This window comes from Xiphophorus hellerii, chromosome 1, assembly GCF_003331165.1.
Source record: "Xiphophorus hellerii strain 12219 chromosome 1, Xiphophorus_hellerii-4.1, whole genome shotgun sequence".
Taxonomy (NCBI): domain Eukaryota; kingdom Metazoa; phylum Chordata; class Actinopteri; order Cyprinodontiformes; family Poeciliidae; genus Xiphophorus; species Xiphophorus hellerii.
In genome coordinates this window covers 10,850,619-10,872,898 of record NC_045672.1, presented here as the reverse complement: position 1 = coordinate 10,872,898, position 22,280 = coordinate 10,850,619, and the positions used below count along the sequence as shown (strand labels likewise).

Genomic DNA, 22,280 nt, shown 5'->3' with positions numbered 1-22,280 from the left:
ACTCTAAGTTTCTTATCAGAATCATAAGGTGCTATTATCTCCTGCTGGAGGATTGCTCTTGTAAATATGACTTGTACAGTTTCAGGGTCAGGAAAAAGGCCACTAACAAATTGTTTTTTATCCTGGAAACAATTTGTTTGGACTTTTACCGTAAGATTAGCAGCTTTAGAGTTTTATTTTCAAAAACCAGATTGTTTCCTGAAGCTGTTTCTCTAATGAGCCCCAGTGAAAAAGCATCAGCTAAGCTGCTTTGAAACAAAAATAGGCATATTTAAAATACAGTAACCCGTACTCCCCCCCTCCTGCTTTCTCTATGTGAAAAAATGTCACTACGTACAATAAGTGTATGTATACGGTTCCTTTTATCCTTTTTTAAAATTTCCTTTAAAGTTTATATATATGTTGTCTGTACTCTGTAGCGTGAGGAACAGAAGTCAAATTTCTTATTTGTGTGTGGAAACCCTCTGAAAAGATTTTATTCTGATTTTAACTCCAACTTTGAATAGTTAATAGCTGAATCTAGTTCCTTGACAGATAATGCATTTTTATTACATTTTGCAAAAAAGCTTCTTCTGGTTTTGTTGTTTATATATATCACATGATTTAATGCATTTCTGTTGAGTATCCAGTGCTAAAAATTTTAAAAAAAACAAACATACAGACTGTAATAGAGCAACCTAGTTGTTTTCACATGACTGAATTTATTTTTCTTTTTTGCACTTTTTCCTCTTGTTTACTAAAACAGATCCGACCAGTGTTCCTGACTTTCCCAGTAAATGTGCTGGTTTTATTTTATAGTCACTGGAATTAAATAGTTTTAACAGTTTTAGACAAAGAAGCTCCTCAACCTGGATTCAAAAGTTGAGTTGGAAAATCATGTGACAAAATAAGAGCTAGACGGATTGTCCATAGAAGCTCGTCAAATATAGAGCTCAATATTTACAAGAAGAAACCATCCATCAGTTTTGTCTTTTTCTGAAGTGATAAATTAATTATTTAGTCATTTTTTTAAGTCATCATCTGTATGTATTTTATTCATAGCGCCCTCCACATTTTATTGTAGTTTTATGATTTAACAGAGAAAAAGAAGGATGATTTTGAATGATTCCAGCTTGTGAATAAGCACATCTTCTTAAACAAGGATATATTCTTAGCTTTAAGGAAAAAGGAAAACTGAATACCAGCTGCAGTAAAGTGTTAATTACTTTATTTAACATCAGATTTGTAGTACTTACACTTTGTAACTTCCTTCTGTCTGGTCTGTCTCGGCTCCTTCTGTTATCCAATAAATTAAATACCCATAAACTGCTTAGACATAAAGAGGGATGTGTCCCTATTAATGTGTCCTTTCTTATAGTCATAAAATGAAACCATTCCAGAACAACAAAAAGCTCAAAATGACTTTACTGCTTTTCTTGTTGAGGTGACGCGGAGAGGCAGGTGGCTGGCCGGATAGCCTGCATAGTTTGTCAAGCTCTTTTGTTCTGTAGTTCTTTACCGCAGGAAAGAGGGGGACAATTTTTACACCCTGCCTCTTATCTCAGACGCTGTAAGGAGCAGTGTGGTCTGAGGAAATATAGGATTTGTTTCTAGCCTCTGATCAGACAACAAAATGTCACATGGAGGCCATAGAAATGAAGAGCCTTGAATTGATATGCTGCGGCTGCTCTTTAACAGACTAGAATGCATATGTTGAATTGCTGCCTTCATCACCGCATGAATCCGTTTCATATTGTAAATGCAAGCGACTGCAACATCTGGTGTCATGTTACGATTTATGTGCCCTGCATTAACCGGTCCGACTTTTGCTGGTCCATAACAAATTTTGGGTTTTCGTTCAGGTCTGACCTGCCAATTTTCTATTTTTTCTTTGGACTATAACAGAATATTTAAAAATATGTTCTGCATGTTCTTTGACAAAGTTTTGAATCCAATAAAAATACAGATTTTTATAAGATTATCTCCATTTAATATTTTCATTGAACTCTAGTTTTGCTGCGTTATAAATAGTATTGAAGGTTATGGCCTCTGATGATTGGTGCATCTCTGTCCTTTCTGCCACCTCCTGATCAGACACTAAAATTCAGGCAGCTTGGTGGAGGCATTGTGATAATTGAAAAAGGCAAACATAGTGAGGAGAATTTGCAATTGACATTGTCATTGCAATGTTCAATGATAGCACGGTAATATCAGATTCATTTAAGCAGAATGTCTGGGACCCTTAAATGGATAAACCATGACTTCCAGTTTGATTGGGCTACATTGAGTCATTTCATTCAAGTAAGGCATTTGTTTGCTCATCTGCTTAGTCCAAGAAATGGCCACAAAAAAGTTTGTCACCTAAACTTCCCCATGTCTACTTACTATGTATCATGCAGATCTAAAGTGCGAGTCTGAAGTGAGAGCAGGCTGCCCTGCGTACCGAGATGTTCATTAGGTGAAGCTGTTTCTCTTACATTGTGCACCTGTCACTCCTCCAGCCTTGTCCACATATCACTCTGACCTGCTGAATCCCCACCCTGTTTTTAAACTGGCTTTAACTGTCCGCAGAGACACAGCTGCTTTATCATAAAGTCAAACAGATGCACCAGTGTAACTTCAGTGTGATTTTTAGTGCGTTAAAGCTCACCTTGATATGGACTATTAACGGTCCTGGATCTTTGTAATAACAACCTGTCAGGAGAGGCATAAGGTATGAGGTTTTTGTCATCATTCTTTGTTTTGAATCTATTTATATTTAAATAGGTTAGCATTTTGTCAAACAATTTCTTAGCCTTTGAACATTTTTGCAATTTGTCAAAATACAACCACAAATGTTATTAAACTTACATTGGATTTTATTTGACAGACCAGCATGAAGTGGCCAAATAGAAAATATTTTATTATTATTATTCTAAAGATTTTTAAATACAAATCTAAAACTTTTGGTGTACATTTGTTATCAGCCCTCATGAGACAAATTATTTGAAATTCCAATTTCCAAGCCATGTCTCTGGTAGCTTTGAAAGTCTTAAGTCTAGCTGTGTTTACTCAATTGGATTTAGGTCTGGACTTTACCTGCGCCATTCTAACTCACCCAAACACCTTCATCTAAACCACTCCACTGAAGGTTTATGGTTGGTATCTTGTTGGAGGGGGGAACCTTTCTGGTCTTTTACCACCTCTAAAAGATTTCCCACCAGTATTTCCCTTTACAAAGCTCATGTTATCTCTGATCAGCCTCCCTCTCTTGGTTGAAGCACTACCACATCGTGAAAACTGGTGTAGTGGTGGTTTAGCCTCTCAGGGTTCCTGTGTTAGCATTTTATTCCCTGGTCTTCTTTGAACTCGCTTTTGCAGTGCTAGTTTTAATCCACATATTGCATAATGAACATTTGAAGAATTTCATTTGGAGTTATTGAAGGAAAGTAGCTGAAGAGTAATGCATGTAGCACTTTACAGATTTTTGAAAACCATACTTTTTCTTCTGATTTATGTTCTACTTTGTGTTAATCCACCAATTAAGCTTCTGTAAAGTACGGTGAAGTGTATGGTTGTAACTTGAAAAGTTAAACAGACTCAAACACCGTATCAACTCAAATCAGCTGGTTCTTTTATTCCATATTGTATATCCCATGTAACAAAATGCCAAGTGAACTGTGTGCGAGCTTTGAGAGGATTGGTTTGGCAGCGAGTCGACTGACTAGCCGACGATTTGACGGCCTCTCTGTGTGCGTGTGTTTGTGCGTTAATTCCTGGCCAGCTTTCCAGTGGCTTGCTGTCACTTTCAGTTACTGGTGATTCCTTTAGATTTCCCCCAACTGTAATGATGGGTCTTTAATAGAAAGCTGTTCTCTCCTCCTACATGGGAGAAAGGGAGCGCGGGCGAGCGTGAGGAGGGGTGGCACGCTAGCCAGTCTTTGTGTCCGTCTAAACCATTGTGGTCGCCTCGACAGGGAACACTTTTACCGAGGGACTTTTGTTTTTATCCATTCTGCAAATAGAAGCTGGGTAAACAATGAGGAATTAAGGACATTTCCTACATTCAAGGCTAACGTTCTGTAAAACAGGTGAGGCTGTGACTGGCTCTTTGGATCCTGATAAGATCCCATTCATACTAAATTGAAAGCAGTTTTGAGGCTTAAATGAATTAAAGTGTGCTAAACTAGATATTGGTAGATAAGAGTGTTATAATAACCCTTAAATATAGTTAAGGACAAGATTGATTTGATATAATTATTAAATTACAAAAAATGTACAAGAATAAAGCAATAGAAAATCTTTTATGTAAAAGTTTTTGTTTTTCATTTTTACCATGAATATATCTTTCTCTCACCACAAATGGATTAGTGTCAGTGAAAGATGAATCTAAAGGGTTTTTTTTTTATCAAGACAACTGACAACTTTACTACACATGCATGTTCTTATAATTTCTATCATAATTTTATTTTATTTTTTTCTGATTAAAGCTAGAGATGGACTGTGTTTGTGTTTTTTAAAATCTGGCTTTAGTTGAGCTTTGACTTATCAATACTTATTTTAGCTGATTCAAATTTCTCTTTAAAAACTATGATGACCAGCGTTCAAAAATATTTATTTCCAGCCTTCCTGGTGGAAATAAAATGTTCTTATTATTCATAATGTGATGAGGTAGCTCTCACAGGCCTCTAAAGTGACACAAATGTCCCTGTAAAGCAGTTAAAACATGCAAAACAGGTTCAAAGTTAAAATTTTAAACAGGCTTTAGCAACATATTGTAACAGTTGTATTTATTCCCTTGAGAATGTAAATTATTACCTCAACTTAGATTTACAAAATCTAACCAACATTTCCAAATCTATTGTGTTGAAAAGAAGCAGAGATTAAAAATCAAATGAATAAACATCTACTTATAATTATGAGATGAGCTTTATCTAGTAAAGTTGTCCCCACATAACTTCACTCCTTTGCCAATTTTATGTGGTGGACAGTTTTTTTTTTTCCTGCCCGAAAACATTTAAAAACAAAGCCTGTTTTATTTCTGTGTTGTAGTTTCCTGTTAACAGCTGACATGCCTCTGCTGAAAACTGAAAACATTTCCCTTTTAGACATCTTCTTGCAGCTTTTGTTCTTCCTCTGGCATCTTTTTTTTTAACACCCTGAAAGTGTAAATGGATAACTTTGAGCCTTTTTCTCAACTTCCAAACTAAAGAGCGTAGCTGTTAGCATGGCCTGGTGTGGCGCATTTCCAGACTGAAAACGATAGGATTTTGATGTTTCCAAATGACCTGCCACCGATGTTGGCAGTCTAGTGGAAAAACATCCTATTCTAGTCTTTTTCTAGTCTATTTCTAACTAAACCAGTGCTGTAGCTTGTCCAAAACAATTCATTGGTTTTGTTTTTTTCACTTTGTGAACCGAATCAAAATCCCTTCTTCAATGTAGAAATACCCAACGTACATAGAGCATGAGGTGATAAAAGAGGGAGGGAGATTAATTTCTTTCTTCGAACTAAAAAAGCATAATAAGTGTAAAACACTTCTGTTCAAAACAGGAATAAAATAATTATTCGGTAGCTTTGATATCCTTCTTAGGAGCATTTCTCTAAAACTCTTTTACAAGCCCTTAGCAAGCCGTATGCATTGTATTAAAAAGGAACATTGTGTATTTTGTAGCTCTGTCCTGATTGTATCCCTTTAGATAAAGGCATAAAGTAAGTTTGTAACCAGGTTTTGTGTTATGGTTACCTTTTAATCCAAGCTTGGTCCAGCTGTTGCTAAGGCAACAGTGATCTAATCAGACATGTCTCAAGCAGACCCACATACAGTATAAATGTAAACCTCAGTAAACAAATATGCATGTCCAGCTTATCCATGATGACCCGACTGACCTCCCATCATTGTTCAACATGCTCCGGTTCAACATTGTTATCTGCCTGATTGGATAAAATATTTAAGCACTGAAACGCCACCCAGTGTCTCTTTTCTCTTTAGTGGATCTGTCTCTCTCTCATCCGTCTTTCTACCTGGTTTCACTCGTCCGCGCTCTCCTTTTGTCCGCAGGCACAAAATCTTTCAACATGATGTCCCCCACCGGAGACAACTCAGAGCTGCTGGCAGAGATCAAAGCCGGAAAGAGCCTCAAGCCCACGCCTCACAGTAAAGGCTACACCACTGTGTTCTCCAACACAGGGACGACGGGCAACAATGTAGGTCCAAAGCTTTTTGGCACTTTTGAATTCATTTACAAGATGGTGAATGATACAGAGCCACAGACTCCAGCAGTTCAGTCACAGATATTACAATTACTTTGGATGACTGTGATGTGTAATAAGTGTCTTCATCTCCTTTAAGGGAACCACCACACCTCCAGAAACCCAAACATCTACCCCACCCACCAAACCACCCTCCCCTCCACAATCCAGCCCGCCCGTCACCCCGAGCCCCAGCCCCAGCCCCAGCCCCAGTCCCACTGGTTCCAGGAACATGTCAGGCTCTGCGAGCTACGAGCAGCTGTCCTCCAACTCCGTCGTCAATGGGGACGGCGGAGCTGGTGCGGCGCAGCCGGAGTCGGAAAGGAAGACGAGCCTCGCCGACATTGAGGCGCTGGTGCCCATTCATGATGAGCAGGGGAAACCCATCCCCGAGTGGAAACGGCAGGTGATGGTGAGGAAGCTTCAGGCCAAGATGCAGGAGGAGGACGAGTACAAACGCAAGGTAGGTGTTGTGCTGGAATGCTGTGCCCAGATGACAGGTGTTTTGACGTCTTTCTACTATCCCTTTTGTGGTCTCTTAAATTTGAAATATGCAAAAATAAAATAAAATAAAATTGGCTTGGCATTTTTATAACTACGATGCAAACGGGATGGCTAGTACTTTGAGTGTTTGATGTTTTATGATAATTTTTTTGTTTGTGCATGAAGAGTGTAACTGAATCGAGATAAAAACTACTTTCTTAACACCAAAGAAAAGGTTTTATCTTAGAGCAGAAGTTTCAAACTCTAGCCCTTTGGGGCCACTGTCCTGAAACTTGTGGATATGTTTGTGGTTCAGAAGCCCTGAATGAACTAATTGGTCATTAGCAGGACTGGGTTGGAGCTGATTGCATGCTGAGGACAGAGATAGTTATCTCATCCATGTGAGTTGGACCAGAGAAGCACCTAAAAGCAGCAGAACGTTGACCTGCCAGGGCTGGAAATTGAGAACCCTCTCTTAGGCAGTTTGAAACTTCTTAAAGCAGATTCCAGTTTAAATGATCTTTTCACACATCTCCTATCAACTGATAACATTCAGCATTTATCTTTTTGTCTTCAGTAGCTTTGACTTGTGTTACCTTTAAGTATCATTAGACATGGTACTGATTAGAAAGTCATACAAACACAATCTGAACACTTGTTAGGCTCAGATAACATAACAAAGACTCTGGTTATATACAAATTAATTATTTCTAACATATTAATTATTAATTGCAAGCACAGGTTGCCACTTTTGCCTCTTGCATAATCCAGCAGGAAGAAAATTCTCTTAAATGTCATTCTGTGATACATGCATTAGAGTTTTTTTTGTTGGGATAGACCAACATTTTATCTTATAAGGTTTAATTAATAAATCCCTATGTGTCTTCTCATAAACATTAAATAAAATACAGGTTAGAGCCTTAACACTATGTACTTACCAGTTATCAAAGTGGTTTTTTTTCATTTTTTTTTTTTAACTTTTGCATGACTTTTTTGTTACTCGTAGACGTTGCTGAGATATTTTGAAGTGAAGTGAATTAAAACTTGGCTACATCAGCTGTCACAGCATCAAGACACATGACCAAACTATACACAGTGTGAGCTGGTGTTTTGGTGATGGCCTTCTGTGGCTTCAAGTCCTTACATGCAGATTCAGTGGTGTGATGATGGGCCCCATTCACACTACAGGTCAACCAGTGCCATCAAAGTCCCTAAAAGAGCATTTTGACAATGATAAAATGTTTATGTACAAAAAATGCTTAGTAATAGTTTAAAAGTTGAGGAATGTTGTCTCTTGTTTTTGCTTTCATTTCATTTGATTTTAAGACTTTTTAAATATTTTTACCAAGGTGGCCGATAATACATTGCTGTAGAGTAATCTTTTTCCTTAGGCAATGACCAATACAAGCAGTTTTAACTTTATTGCACTGTTCACACACCTATTACGGTCTTCTCCATTGCTGGGAGGACTGACGTGTCTGTTGTACCTGTAGCAGGGCCCAAATAGGATTTGATGGTGTTAGAATAATAGTTTGTATAGGTGTACAATGTCCCGAAGGACAGCAATAGAGACGTGGGAACTTCAAAGCTGATTTTGAGTTTCTGCAAATATGGTCGGTTCAGCATTTAATTTTGCTGGTTCATTCAAAAAGAACAATGGTTTCTCTGTTTGCTTTGATTCTAAATTACAGCACAGAGTTTAATGCCCGTAATGAGGCTGTGCCATTGCACCACTAAATCCATGTAAATCCTGTGTGTTGGAATGGATTTGCTCTGAAGCGTGTTTGAAACAAGGAACATCCTGCTGAAGGAAACCCTCCTTCCTTCTTTTTTTTTTCTTCTTGTCCTGTCGGTCTCCTTTGACCTCTGATTTAGTTTGCGTCAAGTGGACACTACCAACCTCAGGAATGGCACTACTCCCACGTCCACAATGCCATTTTAGGGCCGTTTGGGGAGTTGATGACCGAAGCTGACCTGAATCGAATTGAGAAACAAATTGAGAACCTGCAGGTCATGCACAAGATGTCAGAAGTTGAGAAGGAACTGGAGGAACTGGAGCGAGAGCTTCACCAGCTACTACCAGTCTCTGCTGCTCTTAATCAGGAGTATTTCTCAGTCAATCCAAAACAAGTGCATGGGCAAGCTGAAGATCTCCCAGCCTGGTGCAGCAAAATCTCCATTCTGCTCAAGAGCATGGCCATCCTCCTTGCCACCCTTGGAGGCAAGGAGATAGACATCTTAGATTTTATTCTTTCCGGAAATTCTCAAGAAGAAGCAAAAAATATTACTGCAGACCAGTGTCAAACATCTGTTGGCACTGGAAATATTGGGCGATCCCAGTCCTTCTCAACAAGAGAAGACGTGGAAAGGGAGATAAAGCAGTGGGGAGTTTCTGTGAAGAACCTGAAGGCCAATTATGAGCTTCAAACTCAGACACAGTCTACAAATGACCCATCTGATAGGGTTTACAAACGCAAGATGTCACTGCCAGTGGTTAGTGAGTCAAGTTATAGTCTAGAGCCAACCAGCAATAGCAGTGTTCCTTCCTCTGCAGATACAGTTCCTGACTATAGAAGCAATGGGCCTTTGCCACCTGTAGAAGAATCTGTCTTACCACTTGTTGAAGAACCAAGTTGTTACTGTAGCCTATGTTTCTCCGTTGTATGTCTCCTCTGAGGCAATGGCTCCAACAAATATTAAAGAGTTCAACCAGGTTCTTTCTTCAGACCCTGTTTTGACTGACGATCACCTAAAACGAAGCTTGGAGGTGCAGACTGATCTAAGCTATGTCCAGGAGTGCATCGAAATGAGGAAGGAGAGGATCGTCCTTTTGTTCCTTGAACACTGGAGGAAGTATACCATCTCAGAATCTTATCGGACTAAGTACACAGGCAGGAGGGGAAACTACTTGGATGTGGGCTGTGAGGACTACAGCCAGTTCAATGCTCAAATGGGTGATGAAATGCACAGTGAGGAAGATAAGATGATTATGTTTATGAAGTCAAAGCAAGTGGTTGGCAATCTGATTGGCCACTGGAGATCAATTATGAGCCAAGTCCCGTCACGGCAGATCCGGAGGCTAAGTCGGGCCCAGATGATCTACTGGCCAGAGCACTTCTTGCCACACTTCAACGGCTCCCCTGTGAGCTATGAGAGCTTAACCCTTGACCTCTTCATGCTTGGATACTTCCAGTTACTTGAAATGAACATGTCTCGCAGTGAGCGGAAGTTCCGCCACCTCTTGTGCTACGAGATGTTTGACCGACTGGGCAGCCACAAGTGGGAAGTTATAAGACAGTTTCATAAGGAAGTGATGGTGGAAATCGAGGGTGGGAAACGAGACTGGGTGGATGGCTTTGAGGACATAAAACTCAAGCATTTCGGAGACGTGGCTGATGGGGGAGGTGTGATGACGGCATCTCTAAATTCCGTATCTCCTGAAATCTCTGCACTGCATGAATCCCTCCCACCTCCACCTTTGCATCCTCCCCCACCTCCACCTACCTGTCCTCCACCCCCAACTCCAAATCCACAGTCTACAATCATCTGCAGTGACAACACAACCATCTCCACCAGCCTCCCAATTAGATGTTCCTCCATCAGTATCACCTACTGCTGCCGAGAACGGTGTGTCTGACAACAGAACTTCATTGGAGGCCAATGCTCCAGAGACTGTGACAACCAATGAGCAGATGCCTTCAAATGAGTCTGGGATTGTATTGGAGAGGGACCCAAAATCTGATGCAAAAAAAGTGGAGGTAAAACAGAACTCCGTGGACACTGCGGGATCAGAACCAAAGAAAGACCTTCCACCTGTGAAAGTTAGATTCACAGAAGAACCACGCGTTGATCAAGTTTCACCCAGAGATGAAACTTCTGAGGATGCGATTAAAGTTATTTATGAGCTCAAAGAGTTCAGCAATGAGGAAATTATCAGATACATCGACCGAAGCTTTGCCTTTTGGAAGGAGAAGGAAGCGGAGCTTTTTGACATCTAACTGCAGTGTCCACCACCAGAGATGGTGCTGGATCTGAGAGGCTAATCTGCACAGTTCAACCTACCGAAAAGGGAAACTAATCGGGAGCGTTAGCATTTAGGCCATGTCACCTAGGGGATTAAACTACAGCAAATAGCCTTCATTTGGTTGTGTTGACATTCCCATTTGTTTATGCTTGGATGGAGAGACAGAGCTGACAATTTATTCTGAACTGAGTTCAAGTGAGAACATTTAAATAAAGAGCTTTAAATGAAGCCATGATCTCAAAATAATCTTTAAATAAGAGATTTGCCATTTAAAAATGTCATTTGTTTATTCTGTGTTGTGAATAGTTTGTCCTATTGTAGTACTTCCATCAGTCGCAAGACACAAATGCTTGAGCCTCCAATGGCCCCTCTTGTTATTCTATCTAATGATAATAATAATATGAAACTTCATTCCTGATAGTAACGCCAAGACCCCAGCAGCTGATTGGCTGACTGCTGAGATGCACTGTCCAATCACAATTGAGAGGATGTTCAGTAATAATCCAGTGATCACATATATGGGAGAAGCTCTGCCATGCTCTATTTTTCAAAATAATCCTTCCCAACATTCAGTTAATCATGTCAGTCATTAGTCTGCAACATGACTAATGAAAACAATTGTAATTTCTGAAATATTAGGAATAACACTCATTGAACACATTAAGTATATATTAGCTCGCTTGTTTTACTAAAAAAAGAAAAAGTCCATAATACAGAACAACCAAACAGATCATCACCTTGACAGAATTGTCAAATTGTGATACACTATTTTTATTTCTAGTCACAAGCTTAGTTTAAAATAATAGTTTATTGTGTTTGAAACTGTAAGTTGTGTTTTCTGAGCTCTCAGCCAGACTTCGAGGATAAAACCCCCTGAATTACAGAAAGGAAAGTTGCAGCTCTCCAATCAGCCTCAGGTTCAACATGAAGTATACATTTAAAATCATAGTGAAGGTCAAGTTGAAGGTATTTAATTATACTTTAGCACATCTGACAGTTTTTTTTATCATTTCACCAATGGCATCAGGAGTTCTTTAAAAACCCCCATTTGTTAACACGTTTCTTTACTGTTTGAAGTAATAAGATGGAGATAAATACATGTTTATCAGTGTATATTGCTACCAGTAGTTTGCATCTCTGTTTATTTGACTTATAACTAGAATATGATGAGATCTGATGTGGCATCATTTCCAGGTCTGACTTTCAGGACAACAAACAGTACGCTGCAATAAATCCTGAATAAAATCCACCTGCAGAAATGTACAAACCAGGCGTGAAACAATGAGCTGGAACGACAGTGTAGCTGCAATAAAATCTGTGTGGTAAAAACTTTCCTTTTTTCATATTGTCCACATCTTTGTGGTTTTGTCTTTTTCAGAAACTCTATCTAAAAATACAAACATTAAGTTCAAAATCTGTTTTGAAATATATAAAAAAACATAATTTTATTCTTGATAGAAATTGCTCAATGAGTTGGTTGTTACTTTGACACTCAGATATTATTGTCCAGGTTTAAGAGCACTTTGTGGTAGGGAAAATGTTCTTTAAAATTTGATAACAGATTTATGTGTGCTAATATAAGAATTCAATATTCAATGCTCTAACTCTCGAAACATTCAAAATTGAAGATTGTATAAATTCCTTAGTATTTATGGGTTTTGGTTTGTTGTTTCTGATATTAAGATGTGTTTCACAGATTTTTTTCACATTCTGGAACTGAATCGTGTTTTTACCTGATTTCTACGTTACTGTCTAAAATAAAGTTTATAGAAAATGTTTGTGTATGTACAGGTTCTAAATTGTTTTCCCCAAGCACTGCCTAGTAGGGGCAAACCTCAGTTCCCACACAGATCCACTGTGACTCCAGTGACAGAGCCCTTTTAGACACTCGGTTCCTCCGTGTGAAGTCCTCCAGTGATCTGCCAGTGGCTTCGATATTCTCATAGTGTCTATTCTGTGGCATCAAGATTACCTTCATGTAACCCTCTTAGTGCCACCTGCTGTCATGCTATCCATGGCTTACAAGAGCCATAAGGAGGTTACTGTGAATCTGCATCACCTCACAGCTCAAAAGGAAGTCATTCAGGCGGTCGGCTAAATGCCATTTGCTTTTAGGAGCTACATTCACATTCATCAGTTTATGTACTGATTGCTTTATTTTAAGGATTACAACGCCTACAGAGTCTGTACTGATGGTAATCCATATTAGTTGGAATGATAAATTGCTACAGAATATTGATTATAGATCGAAGTTGTAGGACAATTATAAAACAGTAGAAATGAGGATTAAAGTGGATCCCTGCCCAGTTACAGCTCACAATTCACAGACTTTTCTGTGGAACGCAACTCCAAATTATTAGCAGAAAATCTGCCTGTTCACAGATATATTTTTTTTGCAGCGCATATCTAAAATGTTCAAAAGAAAATGCAGCTTGGGAAGCTGAAATACATTAAATCAGTCCCACTTGACATGCTAGTACTTGCACCTGGTGGCTGCACCGCCAAGAGTGGAAATAATGAAGACTGTCTTCGCGTCTGCATAAGTGATAGGATAGTTTCCATTGTGTGTTCTGTTGCATATTGAGGTATATTTTGTGAACAATATAACAATAGGCCGTTTTAAAGGGGCGTCATGGGATGTTCATGGATTTTAGTTATCCACAGGCAGCTGTGGTCCTTAAGCCCCATCACTTTTAGGGAGCCACTGTATATGTAATCTACATAACAGTTTAAAAACATCTAAAACACTACAACTTCTTTTTATATTTCTACTATATGGCATTACTAAGTAATAAATATATAAATATATTCATATTTCAAGGAGCTACTTAATAATCTTTTAAAGTGGTCCTAATAATTAGATTTTTTAATTTTATTTTTGTCCCCCCTTCACATCAACCTGGGCCCGTATCTCAACAATAGGCAGGCAAACTGTGGATGTTCTCTGAAGTGTCATGCGGAGGTTTCCTTATATATGTATTGGATCATGAGAGTTCAATTTTTTGTAGGGTGATCCTTTCATCGTATTTAGCCACTAAAAGGCACGAGGAGAAGAAAAGACCCCTACACACCTCAGAGAAGCATCTAATCCAGGCCAAATTTTCAGCAAATAGATTTTTTTTGTCAGCTATACTAACATTTTAGTGTATGTTCTTCTGTCTATGTTTTTCTGTCTTTGGGATTTTACATTGATTCAACTAAAAAAAATAGGTAAAAATGTTTCAAGTCCCTTAACAAAAGAGAATATTCAACTTCTACTGGATTGGAAATTCTTTAAAAAAAAACAAAACACACAAAACAAACACAAACAAAGACCACAAAAGTCTAGAGAAAATCTTTGAAAGACCATCAGAAAGATTGATTGAGATCAGTTTGAAAAATGTTAAAAAATAGCCTGTGTTTATGGAAGCAAGATATAAATTTTATTTTTATTTATTTATTTCAAACACAATACAAGTATAAAATCACACACATGAACAAGGAATGCAAAAGATACATTTTGTACCACAATAATCTTAACGTGCTAGAAAAGGAAGAAGTAAGAAACGTAAGAACTCCTACCCCATAAACCTGAAGATATGAAGATGTTTTGACTTTCTGTGTTAACCCAAGATAATTGGTGCTACCAAAAGACGAACATTAACATTACCATAGTTCTTGTAGTACTGCTTAAATATTAGAAAGTTAACCCACTCTTATTAGTACATGCGGACTATAACTTTATATGCATTTTATTTTAAATTGAACTAATATGAACATCAGAACTGAAACCACTAGCACAAATAAACTGCTGTGTTCAGTCTTTTACACAGCCAACCCGAATATTAAATGACCAGGGAGCCATTTTAGTCCAGCCTTAGCACAGTTCCCCTTTGACCAATTTATTTTATTTTGATCAAATTCTAAATAAATAAAACATTTTTTTAAAAAGATTTCTAACAGCTTCTTTTTTTTCTTTGCAATAATTCCCCAGGGAATTATTACAACATTCATGAAGCAGGTAATGTTACCTGGAGTCACCATAGCTACAGCGAAATCCTCGAGTAAAAGGATTGAGAAAGGAAAGGGTAACGTATCTCAGGCGAGGATGAGAAATCTAACACTGCTGCCCTCTCCTCTCCTCCTGTTCCACCCTCTGCTACAGACGCAAAGAGAAAAAAGGATCCAGTTACGTTTATTTCTCGATGCAAACATTCTGTAAAACAGCGATGTGATCCTTTAATAGCCTTTATCGTATTCCGAACAAAAACACGAGAGGAAGTAGACATTGTGAGGTGTGTTTGCTTCTGAAAATTTATCCAACTGTTTAAAGAGGGGTCCTTTGTTGAGTATTTGTCTTTTATAATGGCCCTTTGTTTAGGAAATTGTACTTGGAAATATGAATAGACGTTGGATTCATGTTTCATCACAGTTTCTCCCTGCAGGCGTGTGCCTGCTCTTTCAGCACGGAGCAGGGATTTACCAGCAAATACACACATCAGCATCACCACTGATACTCTCACAGATTTGCCTGTTTATTATCACTTTTGATTCTGTTAATTTTACCAAATCTGGAGTTTGTTGTTTTCCTGTTCAAGATGTCCTACTTTCTTTTTTTTCCCTAAGTTTTAGCTACGGCCAAAAACATAAAAAACACGACTCTGTTTCATAAACAATTGAATGTCACATGTATTTGGAGATCTTACAGGCCGTCTGTTTAGCATGGCTGGTGATCCTTAAAAATAGTTTGGTGGTTATGAGGTATACAGTCAGAGTTTAAACGCCACAACTGACCGATTTGGGTCCCCATTTTTTGCCCCCATCTCGGACCCTCTCTGTGTCCTCACAGGCTGAAGAGGAAGCAAAGCGCCTGGCTTCAATGCCAGCCTGGAGGAGGGACATGATGAAGAAGAAAATGGACGAGGAAAGGTGAGTAATAAGGCAGTTGTTTTTTTAGTTGTTGTTTTTTTTGTTTTTTTTTACAGTGTTTCACACTCTTAAGTTCTGGAAATGTTTCTAAGACCAATATGTAGCCGCTTCACTTCACTTCACTTCACCAGTTTTCTCATTGAAGTAGATTGCAGCCTTTGTTGCTATGACATCAAACAGCGAAGTCCCATTTTGTTCCCGAGCTCAGCCATCCATTCGTTTGCTTTAATTATTCAGCCGTGTGTTTCTCCCTGTGATCTCAAGAGACCTGGCCAAGATAGTTGCAACACAGGTTGGATACAAAGATCACACAGCTGAGAAATAAATTGCACAGTTTGTACTGACTTCTCTCCAATTCATTCAGTGATGTAAAGCTCTGTAGATGAAGTTCAGAGTGAAGATTTTTCTTGGCACTCATGGAATTAGCATCGCTAAATTTCCTTCTTTTTCTATCAATAAGAAGGACACACTCAGAATGTTTTTAAATATGAATCACACATCTGAGCCTGAGCAAGTTTGCATTAGCATTAGCAAGAAGATAAGTGAGAAAGCACGGTTAGTAATAAAACACAGTTGATAAATAATATTCAACACGCAAAATGCAGTGAATGCATCTATATGTGGAATATCTACATAGTCAACAAAGCATGATTCTACAAATTTTAGTTTTACATGACAAGAAACCAAGTTTATTTCTCTTCAGGAGTTTTCCTCTCTCTAAAATCCCCATAAGAGCGTAAGCATTTATTAGAAAAAGGGAAGTTATCATGTAAATAAAAATATCTTGAGTATTTTAAAGTGGACATCCACTCTATTTGTGAACTATTTCTTTTTCAAATGATTTCAGACAGTGCTGACCGTGCTTTTTTTTTAAGTTGTGAGAAATATACGTTTTGCTTTCTCTGCATGTAAATGACAAGGTCCTTGATGTTGTTTACGTTATTTATATCCTTGTACCCCGACTCTGTTCAAGTAAAACACTCCTGACAATCCTGACCTTCATAAAATGTCTGTTTTAAATTTCAACACAAACTAAAAAGCAATGATTTCTCTCATTCTCTGGCTGCATTAAGTGTTCGTGTTAAAGCAGAGAAGTAATGTAGTCACTTGTTCTCTTTGCATTGCTAAATTCTAGTCAAATTTGCTTCAGCTTCCCCCTAAGGAGGCAGGAAGTAGAGACGGTGGAAAGATGGAAATCTGCTTATAGCTCCTTATTTGATGACTAACTCCAGGATGTTCATGTTTTTAGTAATATCTAAAAGGAATTAGGGTATTCCTAGTTTAGGAATACCTAATTTAGGTAGGTAGGCACTAGTTAGTGCTGCAGTCATATTCTAATTTTGGGACAGAAATAGAATGACTTTATCCTGCAGCTGTGTCTGTGTGATATTAATGTAGCTTGTATAATTCCTGTTCACTGTTTCAAGATATTTACACCTTTTCTCTTTTGTTTTTGACCTCCTGATGTGACAGGGAACAAAAAAGGTAAGATGTTCCTTTTACTTCACACACTAATGATTTTAACATTCAAAATAAACTGTTTAAATGGACTGAGGTGCAAAACAAATGAAATCCATTTTTTGTTTGCAAATTTGGGTAGATACGTTGAATGTCGAATCAAAAATAATGACCTTATATAAATCACAATGAATGAATGTTACAGACATTTACAAACTACTGAGAGAAATGCAGCTGTTTCTTCACGGTATAATTCACAAGACAAGAAGGAAATAATTCAGCTGGTGTTTAAGATGCCAGATCAAATCTGGATATATTTAAGCACAGCAGGTCGAAAAACTAGGTAAAGTGTACTATTCCTTCAGCATTACTGTTATTGGATAACAGAGGAATTATTACAGGAAATGTTTTTGGAGTCCACTATCAGCTGAATATCTTAAAGTTGAACAAAACTCTGCCTTAAAGCTCTTCCCTATGTGAACTTTGCAACTTGCTCTGAAGTACACTTGCAACAACACGGAGTTGTAGTTTTCTGTCATTTGCAAACTCAGCAGAGGTTTTAAGCAGCCAATTAGAAGGAACATTACAATGAATGATTAATTTAGAGGTCAGCCTGTAAGTTATTGACATTAACATTTATCCATGCATTCATTCTACCTGATTCAGTGCCTTCAAGAGTTCATTTTTGGCTTATGGCTATTTCTTTCGGTCAGCACTGTTTGACATGAAGAAGGTCGACAAGAAGGAAATGTGGCCTGCTGCTTTGCAAAAAAAAATGACTCATCCCTGATTTCTTTGTCATTTGCATCCTAGGACCCAGACTTTGTCTAATTTGCAGCTTTGGGCTGGATCCCTGCTCCTTTTCAGTCCAAAACATTATCGCTACTCATCTGTTATATAATATACCAGCAGCTGTATTTACACAACAAAAAAAATCTCTCTTTAAATTGGATTTTAAGAACATTTCCTGTCACAAAGATGAGATGTGTACACATTTATTGAGTGGCCTTTATTAAAAATACCAAATGGCAACACAGTTTGACAGATTCAAAGCAATGAAACAGGAAGTATTTTCTTTTAGGAAACTTTAATCCTATGGATGCAAGATACAAAGTAATAATAAACAAAGATTTTAACTCTTAAAGAGTATCTGACGTTAAATATACATTCATAATGTATGTGTACTCTCAGTTTAGTTCAACTCTGTCAAAAGTTGTTTCTGACCAGGGATTAGGTTGCTGAAAATTTGTAGCTCGTGTGGCATTTTGGCCCACTGTTAAATCTCTTATATTGCTGAACAAACTTTAATGTTGGCCCATACTAACCTGAGAAAATACCAAAAACAGTTTTCAAGTGATGATATCATTTATTAAGAAGAAAAACACAACCAAATTGGTGGTTGTTTCTTTCTCGGAGCAACACTTACTATTAAGCTGTTATACAACCGTATTATGCCAAATGGTTTTAAATCAGCCACATTAAACATGTTCGAGGTAATGTCACAGCATCTTAACAGTATTTCAATCTTTACTTTGACTGGGTTTCTCCAAAAATTACAATGAATCATTAAATTCGTTGTAATTTAATGAATTTAAATTACAATGATGTACTAAGTTACAATAGTACAGCCGTGGCAAATACTATTTCCCACGGCTGTACTATTCAGTAATTGTGTAAAACATAGAAAGAAATATGTACAGTATATGCTAGCAGTTAGGTAAAATATTGTGCTGCTTTGTTAATAAAAATTACAATGCCATCCTAATTGCTGTTTGTGACCTTTGTAGAAAAGCAGAACAGCAGGCCAAACAGGCAAAGGAGTGCGAGGAGAAGCAGGAGCTGGAGCGACTACGGACCATGGGCTACGATGAGACCAAGCTGGCCCCCTGGCAGCGGCAGATCATTCTGAAGAAAGGGGACATAGCCAAAAAGTGAACTGGACCGTTTTCCCTGCAGCGTTCTGCGCCCTCGCACACTCGGTCCGAAATGTCTCCCTCCTCCATTCTTTAACCCCGCGCCGAACAGACAGAGGTGAGGAGAGCTCGTCTCCACCCCCTCCTGAAACTCTGTTGTGACACTCTTCGGGGCCCCGCAGTAACCGAGGCCCGCTTCTGCGGTTGCTGCCTGGCCACACAAGCTCTGAGACTCGGCTCGGGTGAAACACAGCAGAGTGATCCTACACCTCTTACTAAAAGTCTCATGGACACAAATGATTGTTTAGCAAAGCATTTCTGACATGCACTGACCCTCTTTTTTTCATTTTCTTTGCTAAGGCACTTGTTAAAGAACACTAAGACAAAATCACAGCTGGTGTATACTTACATTTCTACAAAACTGCTAATTATTGGATGATGTGTCACGTAGGAGATTTACGTTTTTTGGTAGATGAAACAGATGACATATGCTGTTGTTGCTATGATATTGTCTATTTTTCAGACTGTAATCGAAAGAGAAGTAGTTCAGATATCTAATTTGTAATCAATAAGCAGCCAATTAATAAGAACGAGCAGTGTCCCATCGATGTTTCGTCTTAGGCATAAGATTTAGTGTCAAGCTCACAGATGCACTTATTGTGCTGCTACAGGATAGTTCAGCTGTTTAAAGCCGAGGTTTTCTTAGAAGGTTATAAGCAGTTGATATCTTACCTGCTTTAGATACCCATCTCAGTCGCTTCATTTTGTATAAATCATGATTAGCTGGTCTAGGAGAAGGTACACTATTATACTTTAAATTATCATTACGTTTGGATTAAAAGGTTGCTTACACACAAATGAATGACTGAAGGTAGTGTGAGGCGCCCTGGGGTCCTCTGGGTCCTGATGAAGCGCTTTACAATTACAGGCCATTTACACAGGAAGCTGAGGTTGGAGGATGTGCGTTACCAATAATCTTCCTGCTGGAAATCCAACAGAAAATGTAAAGCATCTCTGGTGACATAAAAAGTCATTTTTTAAGGAAATGCTTTGCATGTTCCACGCAGTTCATTTCCGACAGGAAAATCCTTGATAGCAGACCACTTCCTACCTCTGTTTTCCCATGTAAATATTAATTAGATTCTGTTGAAATACCCACTCAATGCAAATAAATAGACGTTAATCCCTGTGACTTCTGCGGGCAAGATATTCATTTCTTATGACCTCTTAGTAGAGCCTCCATTAAACCTGAATTATCCCTTTAATATTCTGCCAGTGTTTTGGCAGAAACTACCGCCGGTGGTTTCATTTATATTCCGCCTCAAAGCTAACAGTTTATTAATGTTCATTCGACAAGGTCATTTTCCAAAGAGTCTGGAATAATAATAAATAGCATAATTTTAAATTAACTACTAGTAGCTCTTGTATCAGAAAAATAAAACCAAGCTCAATTTTATTAATATAATGTTTTAATGTGACCGGAATGTCAAACTACGTTGTTTAATCATGATTGTGAATTTTTTGTGAATCGCTGCATTATAAGAATCAAACATGTTTTTAATGTTTAATAACAAGGATACCGGAAATCTAAGATGGAAACCCCTCCGCCCAAAAATAAGACAAAGAGCTGCGATTTACAGCAGCTGTCTGATCCGAACCCATCCGCTTGTTTCTTGCCTCCGTCCCACTGAGCTGCAGGATGAATCTTTGATGAACAGATCTGCTTACACATCACAGAGTCCACAGGCGTGCTCACTAATGATAAACTACACTGCTAGCTAGCTGAGTTGATGTGCTTCAGCATGTTCAAAATGAACACTAACCAGTCGCATATATAAGATGAGGAAGACGTCTGAAAAAGTACTGTATGATTCACTTTTAGACATTCAGAGATCTTTTGTCCAGCCTGAGAACTATTTCATCATTTCTTCCTTTCCAAATTTGAAACTATTTTTTACAATCCATAAAACATTAGAACGGTGTTAATCTGTTTAAAGCAGTGGTTCCCAAAGTCTGGGTCAGGACCCCAATATGGGTCTTGAAACACCAAGTGTGTGGTCTTTAGATTATCTAAAGAACTTTAAGTTAAACTAAAAAATAATTATTTGTTCCATTTTTTTTTTTACCTTAAAAGTTATAATAAAAAAATAAAGATAAAATCTGTAGTTGTTAATGGATAAAAAATAGTGTAATAGTTGAGGCTGTTTTGTAGCTACACTCATTAAATGGGTCATTAGTTATGTTTGTGTATATCAAACAGCGATGCGATAATTGTGTGGGTTAGAAACTGAAAAAAATGGGATACACTGGTTTGAAGGTCATTAGAAAATAAATATTTTGAAATAGAGCTCTCATCGTTGCATTTACATTTAATGAATTTCTTTTCCCTTTTTGTAATCTCATCATTACAAATAATCTCTTTAATTCATCTGGTTGGGTTTGATTGATCATTTGGAAATGTTCTGACTCACTTCTCATCAGATGCCATATGACATTAAAATTTAAAATAATGTACGTCATTGCCATTTAATTTTCTATACATATATTAATATATAAACTCTGTACATAGTGACCCTTAGATTTTATTTTATTTTTTTTTTGTCATTTTATTTTTTCCAGATTTCATGATATTATATGTCCCAGCCTCGCTTGGATGTAGAATGTTGGCTTTTTCTTGTCATAATAACTTCAGACTGATAAAAATGAGCAGAATAAACCTCAGATCATTTAAACGTAGCCTGTGTGTTTCCATTGATTTATTCCTCTGCTTGTTGAGATGTTTTTAAAATTTGTTCTGCAAATATATTTAGTTAGATTTATTGTTCTTACAAAGAAACAACAAAGTGCACGAAAAGTAAAACGCTGCAACATAATTCATCCTCTTGGAACAAAAAAGTATCATCCAAATGCTTTTTACAACACTGTTTCTCACACCTACACTTTCATACAAGTCTTTTGATTAAAGTATGAATAAATTTGCACATCTGATCCTAACTGTTGGTTGTACAGAAATTCTACGTGCACTACAAGATTCAGGTAATTCATGCAAAGTTAAGCAAAGTAGCTTTGCATGAATTAACTTTGCATCCATGCAAAGTTAGTTGCAAAATAATAATAATAATAATCAGACATGTGCCATACTAGAAACCAATTTTTTGGATAGTCAGCTACAGTCTTGATGGAGAATTAATGTAAAATTAAATGAAAAGTTTAGCTGCTAGATGAGCTGTAGCTTCTAAATGTAAAACTAAACATCTAATCCTTTGCCCAAGAAGGCACAAAG

General features: G+C 37.8%; 1 protein-coding gene across 1 annotated transcript in view; it reads left to right on the top strand.

The window, feature by feature from the left end:
* espn (espin) overlaps window positions 1-21,733 on the top strand; it is a 51,044-nt gene extending 29,311 nt beyond the window's left edge. Inside the window, 5 exon segments of the mRNA XM_032571351.1 lie at window positions 6,021-6,166; window positions 6,312-6,674; window positions 15,547-15,626; window positions 17,100-17,111; window positions 18,872-21,733. Of these exon segments, the coding sequence (XP_032427242.1) occupies window positions 6,021-6,166; window positions 6,312-6,674; window positions 15,547-15,626; window positions 17,100-17,111; window positions 18,872-19,019 (749 nt within the window). The 3' untranslated portion in view covers window positions 19,020-21,733.
* The last annotated feature ends 547 nt before the right edge of the window (window positions 21,734-22,280 follow it).